Genomic DNA, 18,654 nt, shown 5'->3' on the forward strand with positions numbered 1-18,654 from the left:
ACTATTTTACAGGGTAAGTTCATTTCTTCCTAATATACTTGAATCCTTATGTTTTAAGAATATAAACAAACATATTTTAAAATATTTTAAATTAATATACTAAACTATATTGATATTTGGCTATCAATTCCCACTAAGCAATGTGACGTCAAAACGTTTGCATGTCTTTTTTGCACTTCCAACTATGGTCCCCTGAAGGTGCAGACTGCAATGCCAGATGACGTCTTTTTCCAATGCGTCTATTTTTTAAAGTCCTCATTTACTTCAATTTAAGCTTATTTAAAAAACACACCGTGTGTGGGCCATCATACCAGAACAACCTACTTACAAATATTTAAACAGTACTCAATTTTTACTACACACGTCAGCATCAATAGTCTTAAAAAGAAATACTACCAAGCCATCAGGTAAATAGTTTATTATCTTATAACATTTGTCAGCAGCCAACTACAGAGTGTAAGGCTCGTACTGCATTGCCACACAATGAAATCTTTCTTCTCACAAGAACAGGCAAACAAAAGATAAAAAGAGTGATTGCACAAGTCACGTGTGTTTTACACAAACACTTCTCCTTTTTAACACTGAAAATGATTTTTTTGAGGCATTTGAGGTGATGGGGTTTATTCACCTAATAATGGCTCCAACAAAATAAAAAATACTCCTATACAATCCTCAACATTTCATATCAGGAAATATATTTGCAAAAGTATTAGAGAATACAAAGTAAATAATGCAAAGGAATAATTAAAGTAACAATTTGGTTTGACTTGATTCATTGTGTCAGACAGACGTCCCTTCTTTTGACTCCTCAGTTTCCTGTAGACAAGAAACGAAATGTAAAAGATGTTAAACAACGAAACCCATTCCTGTTATCTGCATTTAATCTGTATTTTGAATAATTGTATTTGTTACTTTTAATGAAGTACCTTGCCCTGTAGCTGCTCCTGCAGGCTCTTCACGGTCTCTTTCTCTTTGGTCAGCTCTTCCTGAGTGCTCTTCAAAAGATCCTGTAGTTCAGTTGCCATCTGCTTCTCCTTCTCCAGTCTCTCCTAACATAAAAACACTGTTTGAGAGCACAATTCTGTGCATACATGTTTAACTTCGACATCTTAAAATGTTGTAGAAACCTTTATCTCGTCAGATGGTCCTTCTCCAGCAGCTTTCAGCTCTACCAAATGGGCGTCAAGATCCCTTACACGCTTCTGCGCCTAAAAAACAACAAGCATGTAGAATTTAAAATGGTAAACAGCATTCTGCACTACACACAAAAAATACAGCGATATTTTCAACCCAGCACTGAGCCAAAATGTTGGGTTGTTTAAACCCATTGTTTAAACATTAGTTAACTCAAAAAAGTTGTGTAAAAATGACTGTCAACAATATTTTAAAGTTGAATTAACTCAAACTGTTAAGGCAACCACGTAACTTACTTTTTTAAAGATAAGCCAACTTTTTTTTACCATTGTTAACATTGTTTATTTGAATTTAAACCAAGTAGAAAAAAAATAAACAACTAAATTAAGTATTTAAATCAAATTATCATTTTATTTTAATTTTTTATTTATTTGTATTTAACCCCCTCAGACCTAAAATCAAATAAAATCCAACTAATATTACAATTAAATGAATATATTATTCATAATTTGAAAATCTATATAAAATGAACCAAATCAATGGCAAAACAATCAAATCTACAGTCGTGCTCAAAATTATTCACACCCTTTGTAAATATGACCAATTTAGGTTGACAAAACTTCATTTTTCTAAGTGTTACCAATTTAAAAACATTAGTTAACTCAAAAAAGTTGTGTAAAAATGGCTGTGTCAACAATATTTTAAAGTTGAATTAACTCAAACTGTTAAGGTCAAAAGTATAAACGATGCAGATTTATTTTCACAGCCGCCTTTGGTAATATTTACAAAGGGTATGAATAATTTTGAGCATGACTGTATACTCACTGAATTACTGTTTTGTCCAAAGCATCTTACAAAAGTGAGGAAAACAAAGCAGCGATTTCTCTTATGTAGCGTTCACACCAGACACAGAAGAGGCGGCAAAAACGCTTTATTCGCGCGTAGGTGGACACTTCAACATTTTAAGTTTACACGCTTCATTCGAGCGTGAAATGCTAGTCATTCGAGACATTCATGTGTAAATTCGCATCATGGGAGGGGCTTATATAGCTCAAGTTGAGTAAACTTACCAGATTGTTCGACCTCCTCACTCACTTTCTTTCAAACAAGATTCTTTTAATACCTGTAAAAGTACGAAGATGTCTCGTGTAGCGATGATGATTGTCCTCCACGGTTTTGTTTTTCTGCCTCCGCTCGCTTCCTGTAATCACGTCACTGCTAGAGCAAGCTCCTGATTGGTTAACGCAGCGCAAAGTTCAGATATGTCACATCACATGGCAGCGCTCATTTCATGCGGAACGCACCATCAGCGACGCAGGATGCCTGTTCGCGTCTTTGCATTGACTTAACATGTAAATAACTCGCGCTTGCCGCCTCTTCCGCGTCTGGTGTAAACGCTACATTACTATATGATGACAAATCGAAAGCGTGCCTGTTCATAGTCGTTTGCTAGCTGCTGTCTTACATCCTCTTCTGTCTGCAGTTTATTTGTCACTTCTTCCAGCTTCATCTGCACCTGTACAGGTAGACATCAATGTCAGTGAGATACAACTATTACATTACAGCATACAGACACAACAGCATGTATACAATATGGATGCCTGTGATAGTTGAACTTAACTGAAGAAATCAAGATAAACCAAAACCAAACACCTGTATTCGAGTTAAGAAAACCAGCACTGTATAAACATGACACGCCCTCTGTCATTAGCCACACCCTCAACCATAAGCCACACCCACAGCATTGGGTTATTATGATTGACACACACACACAGGATGTTCAGCCGACAATGGGAGATGAAAAGTTAGAAACGCGGTACTTTTAAGACACCTGCACCAAGGTAAAAGCCAACCAGTGTAATTCAGACGTAAAGGAAACCACCAAAATAAAGACTTTAAAGGTTTGAATGGTAACGGGTAGATGTTTGATGGTTCCCATAAAGCCGAACAGGGTACCATATCTGTCCACTATCCTAACCTGAGTGGACCGTGTGGTCTTCGCATTGCGTAAATGCTGTGTCATCTCCTGTAGCTTCTGTCTGACCTGAAACCGACAGCTGTCACTCAAAACAAAAAGCCACGTTGGGACAACGTAGACCCATTCATCGTTTGTGACACCAGGGAGATGACTTCAAGATTTTAACTTCACAGTGTGTTAATTGTGTAAAGGTGTTAAGACGTTCAACCTACCGATGAAAGTTCTGCTCTCTGTTCCTGAGCTTCTGCTTTGGCTGATAACATCTGGCTCTGAGTTTCTGCTAACAATGCCTTCAGCTGAAAGAGACGTGAAGATGAGACACACATACATACTTAAATACGTTAAACTAATCCTAAAAAACACCACTTTGCTTAGGTGATTTACCTGAGACATCTCTTCTTCATATGTTTGACTGATGGTTATGGACTCCAGCTGTTTCTCAAGTTGTGCTTCTAAAAGCATCACCTGACCCTTCAGCTGTAGACAAGAAAAGAACCATACACTGCTACTACAATTGAGCCCATCAAACAATTATCTAAATACATTCGAAATCATATCTTCGAATAGAAAACAGACCTGAAGGTCATATTAACATTGCTTATATGTGCTTGATGACCATCCAAAAATGTCCCAAACCTGTTCTGTGTCCTGCCTGTCAGCTTTCATCCTCTCTATCGTCTCCTCCAGGACCTTCATCTGATCGAGGGCCTGTATGAGATAGCCAGAAATTCAGGCCACAGAACGCTTCAGGCAAATCCATCATTACTGAATAAGATTCTTACCGCCCGTCTCTGCTCCTCTGCATCTGAGATCTTTGATTTCCAGGCAAGCTCTCCATCCTCTACAGTCTTCTGCAGAGCTTTCAGCATGCTCTCCTATACACACAAACATAAAAAACTCTTTAGCCAACCAGTTTAGATTATAAAAGACCTGTTTAGAGATAATGGGGTTACTGGTTCTTATTTATCTGCCTAAAGATTTGTTGGTTCAACTTAAAAGTTGGTTAATTGAACTTAAAAATATAAAGTTGTGTAAAAATAGTGTCAACTAAGATTAAGTTGAATTAACCCAAGAATTTTAGAGCAACAGGGTAACTTATGGTAGAAGTATTGTCCATTTTTTACGCAAGGGTCCGTGAACAGTGCACGTGACTGTTTTCTTCATCAGAAGAGTGTGCGCGCCGCGTATTGTAATGGCACACTGCCGGAGTTTTTGAAACCCAGCGTACATTGTATATATGCACCTACAGGAGAATGTATTATGTAGCTTTGGAGATGCCAGGAAACGTCTGTGTATACGTAAGAGTTAAAGGCGGAGTCCATGATGTTTGAAAGCCAATGTTAATATTTGAAATCACCTAAACAAACACGCCCCTACCCCAATAGAATCTGGACCTTCTGTTGATAGACCCGCCCCACACATACGCAACCCGGCATTTGATTTGATTTTATTGGCTATAAGTGTGTTTTTGTAGTCGGCCCGTCTCCTTTTCCAACGTGTTTTTCAAACATCGTGGACTCCGCCTTTAAATAAACTATACTTTGCAAGGCTGTGTGTTTGACCGTATATGTAAAAAAGGCTTTACTTTTTTGAATTTAAGTTGAACCAAATTTTGCATGATTAATATGCATGCCATACCGTTTCACTGAGAGTTGCTCTGTACTGTTCGCATTCGGCCTGCAGTGACCGCTGACTCTCCTCTGACTGGACGAGCTTCTGTTGTAGTTCCTGTATGACACAGATACATTTATTAACCCTCTTGGGTCCTTATGTAAATTGCCCCTCTTCAGATTAACAGCTTTAAAAAAAAAAAAGGGTTGCGATGGCCGCACTGCCGTCGACCCCAAAGTGTTTACCGTTACGTTAGTGACTCTTAGGGGGCGTGTACACCAAAGCGTTTGGCCTGCGGCCGGCGTATGTTTTCAATTGTTTCCAATGGAAGTGCCGCACTTTTCAAAAACATGTTTCAAAAACTTACCCTGTGAATGTATGTTTGTGTTAGGAATGCATAACAATGGATTGCGATTAATCTATAGCAGAATAAAAGTCCATGTTTACATCATATATGTGTGTAAACTGTGTATAACAACCATGTATTTACAAATATGCACACGCATGCATGTATATATTTAAGAAATGTTTACATGTGTATATGAAGAGTTTCGTTGCAAAACTAGATAAATCCATTTTTTAACATTTTTGTCAAAACATTTTTATTATTATGTTATGATGTTATTATTTTGTTTTATGGTGCTACTTAGCTGTATTTTTTAAGTTATGAAGGTTTAAATCAAAACCAGCTGCAGTCGCATTGATATTAATTGGAATGCACAACCAAAAAACGAGATTTCTTAACAATTAAAAAAACGGTGGTTATCTCGTTTTGCAACGAAACTCTCCATATACATTTGTATATTTATGAATAACTTATATGGTAACACTAAGGTACAATAAGGTTCATTAGTTAACATAAACTAATAATGAACTGCACTTATACAGCATTTATTAATCTTTGTTAATGTTAATTTCAACAATTACTAATACTTTATTAAAATCTTGTTAACGTTAGTTAATGCACTGTGAACTAACATGAACAAACAATTAAAAGCTTTATTTCTATTAACTAACATTAACAAATATTAATAAATACTGTAACAAATGTATTGCTCATAATTTATTAACTAACATGAATAAATTAACTAATTTTAACTAATGAACCTTATTGTAAAACGTTACCTTTTTTATAATATATAAATATAAATACTAAATATACAAATATATGTATTTTCTTAAAGTTACACATGCATGTGTGCATATTTATATCTCCATAATTATTATACACAGTTCACACACACATATGATGTAAACAAAAACTCCCATTCTGCTATAGATTAATCACGATTAATTGCCATGCAACCCCAGTTTGTGTGCATGTGTGAGTGTGTGTGTGTGTGTGTGTGTATATATTGATGATCTCTGACCGTCAGGTTTGAGTTTGATGCTTCGTGCTGAGATTCTGCTGGAATCTGTTGAGTGCGAGTGAGGGATGCCTGTGCTTCATGTGTAAATGCCTCCAGCCAGTTACTCTACAGCACACATTCAAATGAAATAAAATTAAAAACATAATACAACAACTTACATTTTTTTATATTTATTGAAGTAAAACATTTATTGAAGTAATAAATATTCATAAATAAAAAAGTGAAAGAATTAAAATTCATTTATTAGTGCTGGGCAAAGATTAATCGTGATTAATCGCATACAAAATAAAAGTGATCCTTGGCACAATACATGAGTATGCGCTGTGTGTAATCACTATGCATAAACAAACACACACACATTCATGTATGTATTTAAGAAACATTTACATGTTTATATATATTTATTTATATATATATTCTATATTAAAAAAATATATATATATATATATATATATATATATATATATATATATATATATATATATATATATATATATATATATATATATATATATATATATATATATAAAACAATTAAACTGAATGAAATGAATTGAGTAAAACAATCCTGAAATGAATATATGAATGTGTGTGTGGTTAAATATACACAATAATTAGACACAGCACACGCACATATATTATGCAAAAAAATCACTTCATTTTCCATGCGATTAATCGCGATTAATCCCTGCCCAGCACTATCATTTATGTAAAATTTTAATGCAAATATTTTACTATTACTAAAGTACAATACTACCTTTAAAGGGACACTCCACTTTTTTGAAAATATGCTAACTTTCCAGCTCCCCCTATGGTTAAACTTTAGATTTTTACCATTTTAAAAAACATTCAGCTGATCACTTTTAGCATAATCCATTGAATCTAATTAGACCACATCACGCTCAAAAATAACCAGAGATGGGACCAAGTCTCAAGTAAGTCTCAAGTCTGAACCTTCAAGTCTCAAGTAAGTCCCAAGTATTTTTTTTCTTGGGCAAGTCAAGTCGAGTCAAGTCAAGTCCTGTAGTAGGTCAAGTCAAGTCCAAGTCAAGTCACCTTATTATTGTAATTTTACCTGCAGAATCTGATCTTAATAAAGTGAAAAGACAAGATATACAGTAAGTAACTATCAGTAAATTACAATAGTTTGGAGTTGCATTGTAAATACTCATGTTCAGTAATACATCATGGAATACAAAATTGTAACTTCTTCCATTCGCGCGCCTACATTTGAAATAACGAACTTGAGAGCGCAAAAGACGCGATACGTGAACCGCTCCTAAGATTGTAGAAGCAAGTAATTTTTCTCTGTATGTGTGTGTTCAGGTGGCAAACTTAGAAAAAGTAGCCAAGTCTCGTACCGCTCAGATCAAGGGATGTATTTTTAAAAAATAAATCAAAATTATTTTGCCCACATTTGTCCCCAACAGGGTTAATGGCTACTTTAGCTATTATTACATTAGCTAACTACCAACTAGTCTCGCATAGCCAGACCTTCAATACTGAAGGTCTGGTGTTTCTTGCTGCTTTTTCTGGACAAAGCCCGCCCACAAGCTATTTGACCGACATGTCAAACAACCAATCACAGTTTGTTTCGTCTAGCGTCACGTTTCGGACTCCTCACAATAACGAGCCGGCTGGCAACAAGTCAGTTATTGAAATAACCAGCCGCAATCGAAATGCATCTAAATAAACAACATTACTCACCATAGAACAACGTTGTGCCACACCAATGAGACACTCCCGTTACACATCTGTTTGAAGCATATACCTCCACTTTTTAAAACATACAAGCAATTCAGGAGAACCAAACTTTTTGACTCCACTAACTGCCTCAAGCAAAACTCTTGGACGTCTTTTAAGAGTCTATGCTGCGAACTTTGCATATTTTTGAGAATCCAATATTTAGCTGATCATGATAACTGCTCATTATTATCCACGTGAACACGACTGATTCTCTTCCTCAATGTAACGTCAGAGCTTTGTTTGCCAGGGACCGAAACTAATCGCGACACTCGCGTCTCCTGGAAATCCAGTTTATTTCAACCAATCAAAAGAAGACTTTAGACATTCTCACAGGGTTTCCAGAAAAGTGTACGAAAAACATCAGACGTTTAGCCAACAGTCTGTGGGCGTGACGTCTGAGGCTGAGACTAACTACCAACTAACCAGATATTAAAAATTGACAAGCAATTACTGGGTAGAATGGCTCTTCAAATGACGGACGAAGTTGGAGGTTGTTGTCTGGCTGCCCGTGATTTTAATTTTGCATGTCTTGCAACGCACTGTTCGTCTTTTGCCAACTTGTTGAAGCCGAAAGCGATGATCCTCGGTACCCCTCCGGCTGACATGTTGATATGTGATCTAAGTGAGCATGGTGTGCAGATAGTGTCGTGATTCAGTCATGACAACGCCATTCTCAGCCTGCCCTCCAGCTGGGTTAACTTTATTTTTTTTAATAATTTATATTTTTTATATTCAAACTGAAAACATGATGTGATTAACACTCAAGTCATTGTGTCTCAAGTCAAGTCAAGTCCCGAGTCTTTAACTTCCAAGTCCGAGTCAAGTATTTTATTTTTTACCCAGCGCCTGAAAATAGTCCCCTGCTATTGAAAGTAACCAAAGGGACTATTTTCGGGTGCTGCATAATATCATTGCGCCTCCTGCAGCCATGTTACAGCAGCAAAGTCCTTGATTATTACGCCAGAATACGAGTATAGTTCCTAGACATATCTGTCTAGAAAATCACAACTTTTAATTTTCTTAAATAGGAAAAATATCGAAACTCTTTGGTTATTGTTTAGCGTAATGCTAATGGACTAATCAGATTCAATGGATTGTGCTAAGCTATGCTAAAAGTGCTAGCGCCAGACCCGGAGATCAGCTGAATGGATTCCAAAACTGTAAAAACCAAATATTTTACTCTAGGGGAGCTGAAAAATATTAGTTTTTTTAGTATTTTGTAACGGATCCACATGAGAATTCTTACTCTGATGTGTTTCTATAGTAATGTGTGGGAAGAGACTTTGGAGGGCATTTTTGGCATCACCCTTGAAAGAGTTTAGTCGCTGTTCAACCTCACTCTGCACAAACACAAAGCTTTACTTAACAGAGTTTTTAGGAAAAATGACATTGTTATAGTCAGCTTCAGATTCTTCACATGTTTATAGTGTGTGTATATCAGGGTCACTCTGTGCAGCCCTGGCTTGGCTCAGTCTTTCTTCACCCAACCGCTCCGCAGCAGCCAGAGCCTCTACTGCAGTATAGTTCTTCTCTCTTAGTTCCTGAACAAACAATTTGTATATCGAGGGATGAATAGATGGATAGAAGTTAGAGATTAAATGAAATGATGCTATGAACATGATGTTAGATGAATGAATAATGAAAATGGATAGATGGATATAAAAGAATGAACGTGTTAGATATATTAGATGAATGGACTCACATTGCTCTTAGTCTTTATTCGCTCCATTTCTTCTTTAATCTGATGAAGTTCCTCCTCCAGTGAGATCATATGAGCATCCTTCTCCAGACTAAAAAGAAAACTCAGTGATTATGATTCAATTTAGGGAGGACAAAGAGAAATTCATAAAGAAACCGATGAAAATTTATCTTTCTCTTACTTCTCAAATGGTGGCTCAATTTCAGCGGTGTTTGCCTGTAAATATGATAAATTCATAAACACATGTACTACACACACACACACATACAGCATTATTCAATTATCAAATGCTGCACTTACGCTTTCCATCTTCTCCAGCTGAACCTGCAGGGATGCCACCAAATCATCCTTTTCTTTCAGACTGATGGGGGGGAAGAGAAATATTTAATCCAAATTGTTAAAAGACTAACAAAAAAATGAAAAATATATATATACTGCCTTGGAAAAAATTAAGAGACCACTTTATTATTTTTAAGTTTAGTTTTTTTAAATTTACTATTTAGAAGTATGCAGCGTTGCCAGGTCCTCTGCCTTTCAGCGGATTTCTGTATTGGGCTACTTTTAAACGGTTTCTGCAGGTTGATGCTTTTTGTGGGTTACATATGGAAGGATTTGGCTCATTTATGTATTTGGGCTGTAAAGAGTCATTGGGATGCTTTTGGACTAATTTTGAATGGCCATTGGGCTGGTTTTGTTACCGAAATCTGGCAACCCTGTAGGTATGTGCTTAAGCACAATGATCATTTTTGTTTCATTCTGCCAACTACGGACAACATTTCTGCCAAGTTCCTAATAAAATAATGCTTTTATTTGTATTTATTTAATTAAAATTTAAATGGAGAAAACATTGTCCAAATATCAAAAAAGATAATGTTTTCCAATCTTAAAGGTGCAGTGTGTAATTTTTAGAAGGATCTCTTGACAGAAATCCAAAATAATATACAAAACTATATTATCACGGGTGTATAAAGACTTTTTAAAATGAACCGTTACGTGTTTATTGCCTTAGAATGAGACGTTTTTATCTACATACACAGAGGGTCCCCTTACATGGAAGCCGCCATTTTGTGCAGCCATGTTTCTATAGATGCCCTTAACGGACAAACTTTTTTACTAAGTTGTCTCCAACGATGACATGTTTGTCCGGTGGCGGCTACCGTAGCTTCTCTATGTGTTTCAAAAGTGAGAGGTGAGCAGAGGACAGAGCCGTTGGTTGCAATTCGCAACCTCACCACTAGATGCTGCTAAAATTTACACACTGCACCTTTAAATACTGCAGAGAAAACAAGTTCAAATTCATTTCTCAAAACAAAATGCCTTTTCTTTTTAAAGGCTTTTTACAAATGTTTTTACATGTATTTTGGTAACATTTTAGAAATATAAAATTTATGGAATAACCCTGATTTTTAATCACATCTTTAATGTGCCTTTGTATTCATTCAGTCTTTTACATTTTTACATTTCTATTGGGTGACTTTATGTCACTCATGAGGTTTGCTTTTGTTGGAATTTAAAGGGGACATATCACGAAAATCTGACTTTTCCATATTAAAGTGCTATAATTGGGTAAAAAAAACAAAAAAAAACATCAACCCAGTAACTTAGTTTTGGTAACCCATTCGTTGCAAACGTGAAAAAAATAGGTAACTGAAATTGAGCTCCCCTTGTGATGTCAGAAGGGGATAATACCGCCCCCTTAATCTGCACTATCCAACCACAGCACCTCCATTTAGTGTAATCAACTAAATCAACTAATTTGCATTTAAAAAAGAAACACCCCAAAACGGCACATTTTTGCTCACACCTACAAAGTGTAAATTTTAGCATGTTATAATAAATTATCTATATGGTATTTTGAGCTAAAATTTCAAATACGTACTATGGTGACACCAAAGATTTATTTTACATCTTAAAAAGTCTTTAACAGCACTGGACAGAAATGGTCGTAATACATGAAGAAATTATGATTAAAGGTTAAACTGAAGTGGTAGTATATAGTATATAGTTCTTTGGTAGTATATATAAATATAGATAATAAGATGTATTGTTTACCTGGTTTTAAGTTGTTCAATCTCAGCCGTGTATTCTCTGCATTCTGTATTGGCCTCATTTACCCTAAAAACAGATCCTTGTTTAGATAACAGTATACATAGTATATATAATAAAATTATATAACTTTACTGATAAAATGTTTAGCTTATATTAATATGTATACGATAAACTGTATACATTGGCATAAAAATAAAGCAATATTGGACAAATAGTCACAGTAAAATGTTTACATTATCACATGAAAACATGTAACCTGTGTGTGATAATCCATCTTAAGTCATTTTTTGTAATATAATTTTTTTTACATAAAATCATCATAATGTAAAGATCATTCTGTGAAAATATAACACTGATATTTCATATTGACCGAGTAAGGTCATGTCAAAGATTGAAATTAAATTGAAATCAATAAGTAAAATCAAACTCTGATGCTCATCATTAGGTTATGACACTTTATCTTGGATTTCACAGGCAATGTCACAAATAATCCCGAAACCACATAATTTGAATAACATCAGGTGCAATACCTATTCTGAGCAGCCTCAGCCTGAGTTTTCTTTATTGTGTCAAGCTCCTCCCTCAGCTGACTGAGCTCCGCCTCCAGTGATGTCAGCTGATCCTCCCTCTCTTTCAGACTGCAGTTAACACATTCTTATAGTCATATTGGCATAACCATTAAACTTTGAATATTAATTAGCAAACATGTATGAGTCCACATTACCTGTTCTTCAACTGTTGAATCTCCTCAGAGTTGTCATTCTGTACAGGACCAAAATAATAATAATGTCTGAAGTTTGACATGACATATGATATTAAAATCTTAGCAATTGTTTAAAAAAAAGTGCACTGCAATTTAGAATAATATTGGCAAATCTTTATACCTGGGTCTCAGCCTGTGGTGCCTGAGACAGCTGTGCTCTCAAAGTCTCCAACTCTTTACATTTGTCCTTTAGCTCTGCTTCTGTGACACCCATACTTTCCTTGAGCTCTATGATATAAAAAAAGACGATGAGACCTTAAATGGAACATATGATGGAAAATACGATACATATAGTAGGCTATATGCAACATTTTAATAGCTAATCTTCCTCAAAAGACCAATTATGGCTGTAAAAATGAACCCAAGCTGTAAAAAATAGGACATACAAACACTCACATTTACACATCCTCACGCTTAATATTGTATGTAAATGGTGTTCCTGTGGCTCAACTGGTAGAGCATTGTATCATCAACACAAAGGTCATCAGTCATAAAATGTAAAGCTTGAATGGACAGCAAGTCGATTTGGATGAAAGTTTCCACTACACGCATAAATGTATAAGTATAATGAGAAAAGATGTATTTATGTCTACTTACCATTGAGGGTCTTGGCCTGCTCTTTCGCTGTGTCTAGTTGAGCCTGTAGGGCATTGCTACTGTTTAACGCCTGGCGAAGTTCTTCGCTGACTCGATCCAACTTCTGCTTGGCCTCCACATGGGATAACTAAATGACAAAAGTGGGAGTGAGTTTTATTAACAGTGGTTTACATTGCTTGCATAGTTCAGCTGAAAAATTTCCCACCCACACAGACACCCAAACATGGTGTCCTGCGAAAAATACCACTAATCCCAAAAGACAGACAACATTGCTCATAAAGGTTTAAAATTTGTTAAAAATTGTACTCAGGGAAAACAGAATTGCCATGGTACAAAGACCACAACCACTTCAGGGAGATGAGATAGCAGGAAAGAGGTCAGAGGTGAGGGTTTACTTTGGTTTGTGTTAGCTGTTCTTCAGTGGCAGCCATCTTGGCCTCCAGAGCCTTCCTGCGCTCTTCCTCAGCATGCTGAGCGACCGAACGCTCGTTCGACTCCCGAGTGAGACGTAAACAGTCTTGACGCAACTTCGCCAACTCTGCATTCTGCCTGTGGATGTCACAAAAAGCCATGAAGAAGTCTCATAAAAATAAATAGCACATTATGCACTTGGATGCATGGTAAATGGTATGTACTGTAGACGATCAACGTTTTTGTGGGGTAGTGAGGAGAGAAGTGATTATTTTGGGAATGGAAGGGAGGAACGTGACTGGGACATGCTCCAGAGTAGATCTGAATGCACAACTACATGAGCACCAAAACTCAATCAGTCACAATCAATACTGCAAACAAAACTGTATGGGTAGCATTTATCTAATACCTGCTCTCTGCCTGGCTGGTGGCTTTGTTGAGGGCATCTCTGAGAATGGAATTCTCCTGTTCCATACGGGCCAGCTGAGCGGTTGGTCCATTTTCCAACTGCTCTTGAAGACTCTGGATCTGGGGTCACACACCACAGACATTTACTAACATACTACACAGGAGAGCAACAAAAAGACTTTTCACACTTGAAATAGTTAACCCCAGGTTATTCTAAACCCAAGGTTAACAGACTCCTGGGTTATCCGTTTCACACTGTTCATACTTAACCAGGAGTTAAGAGATAACCCTGGGTATTCATAATCTGACGTTTCATACTGTGCATTCCTAAATCCTAGGTCAGGTGTCTCCAACCCAGCTTCTGGTGAGCTACTGTACCTACAGACTTCAATTCCAACCCAGCTCCAAAACACCTGTCCGTAATTATCAAGCAACCCTGAACATCTTGATTAGCTGCTTCAGCTGTGTTTAATTGGAGTCATAACGTTCTAACCATGCATCGTTTCAATAATTCAGGGTTAAGTGTGAAAAGCCCTAGAGACATTGTGAGAGCCTGGTAATCTTGCTGTTGAGCTGCTGTGTCTCGAGGATGTGCTCCTCTAGAGATGTCTGCATGCGTGCCTGCACAGCTGCAATCTCCTGGCCACGGGCACTTAGCTCGGCACTCATACGGGTCTCAATAGATGTCACCTTGCTCTTTGCAGAATTCAGCTCCTTTGAATTCAAAAGTACAAAGAAGGTTAGGACAATGTTTGGTGGACAAAAATGTTGGTCAAACATGAAGAGAAGCTCGTTTAAACCTCACTGATTTACTTTGGAGTGTATGTTGGCAGGTCTTACCTTGGTTAGCTCACGGACACGGGTCTTCGCTGCAACTATGTTTTCCTGCTCAGCAGTCAATTGCTTTTCCTTTTCTTCCAGTTGCTTCTTCAATGCCGCCAATGGGTCACCCTTCTGAGACGCCTGCCAGTCAGAAAGAAAAAAAGGTAATTGCTAAAAGAGGAAGATGGGTATTCATTGAGAATGCAAGACGGGTTTAGACTTGATTTTGTACCAGTTGCCAGGAGTCCCTTCCTGCCTTCTTGCTGATGATCTCAAGCAGTTTCTGCATTTCGGGTTCACTAAACGAAGTGTTGTTCAAATTGGAAACCAGAGTTTTGAAAGGTGACAGCTGGGGGGCATCCACCGCCTCTACAGTAACCACTTAAAAGAAAAGTCTTGAGTTAAACGTTTTATGGCTACTATAAAAATTTAACTGCCGTCTTAGTTGCTCAGTGGACACTTACCTGGCTCAGACTTTTTCTTGGATCTCTTCTTAGTTGGAGTTTCAGTTTTGGGTTCTTCAGCTTTAGGAGAAGCAGCAACCTCAGAGGCGACATTTGCTTTCACCTTCACCTCAACCACCACTGGCTCCTCCTTGACTATGACCTCAGGGACCTCCACAGGCTTAACAGGGGCTGGTTCCACCTTGGCAACCTTCTTCTTCTTTTTCTCTTTCGGGGATGGAGCAAGTGGGGCCGCTACTACACTTGCAACAGAAGAGGTAACACACTTAACAACCTCAACAACTGGTTCAGGTACAGCTGGCTTGGAAATAACTTCAGGCTCGGGTTTAACAACAGGCACAGATTCAGGTTGGGGTTCTGGCTCCAGTTTGGATACCGGTTCGGGCTCGGAACTCTCGACGACTGATTCAGGGGCCGACTCAGCCTCAGATTCGGGAAGCTTTCCATTTGGTTTCTCATCTTTCTTCTTGGCCTTGCTTTTCTTCTCAGATGCCTTTTTCTTCTTGTCAGAACGCTGGGGTTGAGTCTTGCCCGATTCTTGTCGTTGTTTGGCTAAAGCTTCCTCGAAAGACGTTTCCTTCATGGAAAACGTTGATACAAGCGTGATCCCTATGGCAGAAAATACCATGAAGCCACCGAACACCACGATGCCAAGAGTTTGAGGGTCGTACACATCCATCTTTGCCTTGTCCGGTCCGTCCTAAATCTGATCCTACAAGGGACATAAAGCAATTGTTACTAAAAGGCGGAGTGCACGATTTCTAAAAAACGCTTCGGAAAAGGGAGTCGAGTCGACTACCCAAACACACTTGTAGCCAATTAGCATTAAGGTGCATGTCTACTAAATGACACAGTTGCCTGGGTTGCGTATGTGTGGGGTGGGTCTATCAAAAGAAGGTCCAGATTCTATTGGTGTAGGGGCGTGTTTGTTTAGGTGATTTAAAATGTCAACATTGGCTTTCAGAGATCATGGACCCTGGCTTTAACTCTTCACTGGCCGATACAACAGTGGTCTTGGATTTCATACTGCCATCTATCCGCAGGGATACATCATTACGCAAAATAATTTTCAGTTACCTATAGAAATATGTAACATCACACATTATTCACCTATTTTGTAAAATAATATGAACATATATATTTTTATAATACTATAAAAAACTATTCAGGTGGTCATGTGATCAGCTGGTAACCTTAATATTTCATATTTCAAGAATTTTTTGTATATGACTAGATTCTTCGTGTCATATTTACATAATTTTAAACATGTTGGTCAAAAACATTTCTTATTTGTTCAGGTATAAAACGTACTGGATAAAACCTCACAGAGCGCCGAGTTGTTGACAGGGGAAAAGTGATGCCTTTAAACAGTGAATCAAAACTTGTAAAAAGAAATGTACATTTTTCCAAACAAAAAACCCAAAACCTTATAATAGCTCTTGCCCAGTGGAGTTCATGTTATGCAACACCCCACCGAAACCACGATCCTTAACATTCCCTCATGCAAACACACAAAGGCATACATTCAATGTCCAGGGTACAGGTTTGTGTGCAGAAAAGCACAATTGAACAAACCAGAGCAATTCTTCACTGGAATGTTTAAAGATTGGGGTTTTATAGGTTTGCCCCAGGTGAGAGGGTCAACTTTAAAGAAAACACATCCCTTCTCACAGATACAAAACACATGCAAGCTGTCCATATAAAGCACATATATAGGCTTACACAACTATACAAGCTTAATTTGGTTCTCTGTGCCTTTATAAAAAGTTTGCAGTTGTACTCCAATTTTCTCTATTCTGCAGACTCACTTCATAGATATGCACATATTTCCCATGACCACAATTTTAGCATCCAAATGTGAAATTCAAACAGCAGGGCTCAGGTAACATTAGCTTTTTGCAGTGTTACTGTATACAGTACAACACATCTCACTGAATGTAGGTTGCTTTTTATGTCAGACATTAACCCTTTTAGTACTATAACATCACAGACATTACATAACAAGTGTGCTACAAAGTATCCTTTAACAAAGCTACCCTAGGTAACTATTCAAAATACATGAATAGCTTTAATACAACTTTTCTGATGGATATAAAAAATATTTCCTAAAGTGAAAAGTACATTTTAATGGTAAATGTACATTTGATTTACTCAACAGTTGTCTAAACGAGGTAAAATTTGTGTTAATAAAATGCGCAAAGCAGACAATCCCGTAACTATGTCACTGGAACAAACACATTAAACAAACAGTCCATGAAAGATCAATAAATGACACGTACTCTTATGAATAAGCTCCGTACGCACAAACTTTTTGAAGATGCAAAATATCAAACGTAATACGAAAAAGGCAATTTTGTTATAATACCGACAGTTAGATTAAGAGATGACTTGACTAAATATCACAACATAACTTTAGTGTTCATCAAACGCTTTTATAACGGTGATAGAAAAGCGGTCGCTTACCTGCTGTTAAACTTGCAGAAGTTCACAATCACCGCTGACTTTTGGAGTCGTGGCACTTTCTGCGAGCGCCCGCCTCTAAAGCTGATACTCATCCTCATGCTGACGTCTGATTGGACGAACGCCTGTCAGTCAACTCCCTTTAAATTGGTACGTCACGCGTTGTATCCGCAAGCTGTGGGCTTTTGTGAGCGTGTACTGTACTGATATATAAAATAATAATTATTAGAGAAATAAAATAGAAAATATGATGTTAAAAAGTTTAAAATATATTATTTAAATCTGTAAATATTGTTATAAATAAAATTTAAATTAAATAGAAGATAATGATGTAATATGTAAACAACAGACGCACTCCAATAAGTTTCCTAACTAACGTTAGATAGCATCTTTGCCATACAGTATTACATAAAATACTGTTGTGGTATCACACATTTATGGTATCAGATTGTAACATGGTACTTCAATTCATACCATAGTAGGCTATTAAACGGCATCCATCATATTAAATCGTTTTAAAGGGATAGTACACCAAAAAATGAAAATTTTGTCATCATTTAATCACTCTTATGTTGTTACAAACATGTATAAATGTCTTTGTTTTGACGAAAACAAACGAAGATATTTTGAGGAATGTTTTTAACTGAACCGATCATAAGCCCCATTCGCTTCCATAGTAGGCTACTCTTTTTCCTACTATGGAAGTGAGTGGGGCTCACAAACGGTTTGGTTACAAACATTTCTCTAAATATCTTTCTTTGTGTTTATCAGAACAAATACATTTATACAGGTTTGTAACAACATGAGAATGTACAAATGATGAAAGTATTTTTTTTTGTGAACTATTCCTTACTGTTGTGTACTTCAGTATTTACTATAGTAAAACTGTAGTATGCTCTAGTAATACACTTATAGTAGGCCTATTAACTATGAACTGTAGTAGGCTAAGCATTAAAGTATACTTAATATTTACTAAGGTTCAAAAACACTATAGTATCCAGGAATGATCAGTTTACTATAGTAAATACTAAGTTGGTATACTACAATATTTTTGTAGTACTAATATTTTTCTGGCATTCAAGATTAAAAGCTAAAATTAGAGTGACATTAAAGTGAAATATTTGAATACTTGATTCATTTAA

At 36.9% G+C, this 18,654-nt stretch overlaps 1 protein-coding gene across 2 annotated transcripts; it reads right to left on the minus strand.

The window, feature by feature from the left end:
• Positions 1-403: 403 nt before the first annotated feature.
• On the minus strand, positions 404-17,649 carry rrbp1b (ribosome binding protein 1b). Of its 2 annotated transcripts, XM_073861295.1 has the most exons (28): positions 17,516-17,649; positions 15,053-15,764; positions 14,821-14,969; positions 14,607-14,729; positions 14,326-14,480; positions 13,768-13,884; positions 13,343-13,496; positions 12,948-13,074; positions 12,472-12,578; positions 12,312-12,349; positions 12,118-12,225; positions 11,591-11,653; positions 9,839-9,899; positions 9,720-9,754; positions 9,542-9,629; positions 9,283-9,380; positions 9,082-9,174; positions 6,094-6,193; positions 4,751-4,840; positions 3,895-3,987; positions 3,749-3,820; positions 3,497-3,589; positions 3,325-3,408; positions 3,113-3,178; positions 2,567-2,650; positions 1,128-1,208; positions 927-1,049; positions 404-816 (listed from the first exon to the last, which is right to left on the minus strand). In XM_073861295.1, the coding sequence occupies exons 2-28, from the start codon at positions 15,729-15,731 to the stop codon at positions 781-783; spliced, it is 3,117 nt and encodes a 1,038-aa protein (XP_073717396.1). In that variant the 5' UTR covers positions 15,732-15,764; positions 17,516-17,649; the 3' UTR covers positions 404-780. The 2 variants fall into 2 exon arrangements, with proteins under 2 accessions (XP_073717396.1, XP_073717397.1); XM_073861296.1 differs by lacking the exon at positions 3,113-3,178.
• Positions 17,650-18,654: the final 1,005 nt, after the last annotated feature.

Source organism: Misgurnus anguillicaudatus, chromosome 23 (genome assembly GCF_027580225.2).
Source record: "Misgurnus anguillicaudatus chromosome 23, ASM2758022v2, whole genome shotgun sequence".
In the NCBI taxonomy this organism is placed as follows: domain Eukaryota; kingdom Metazoa; phylum Chordata; class Actinopteri; order Cypriniformes; family Cobitidae; genus Misgurnus; species Misgurnus anguillicaudatus.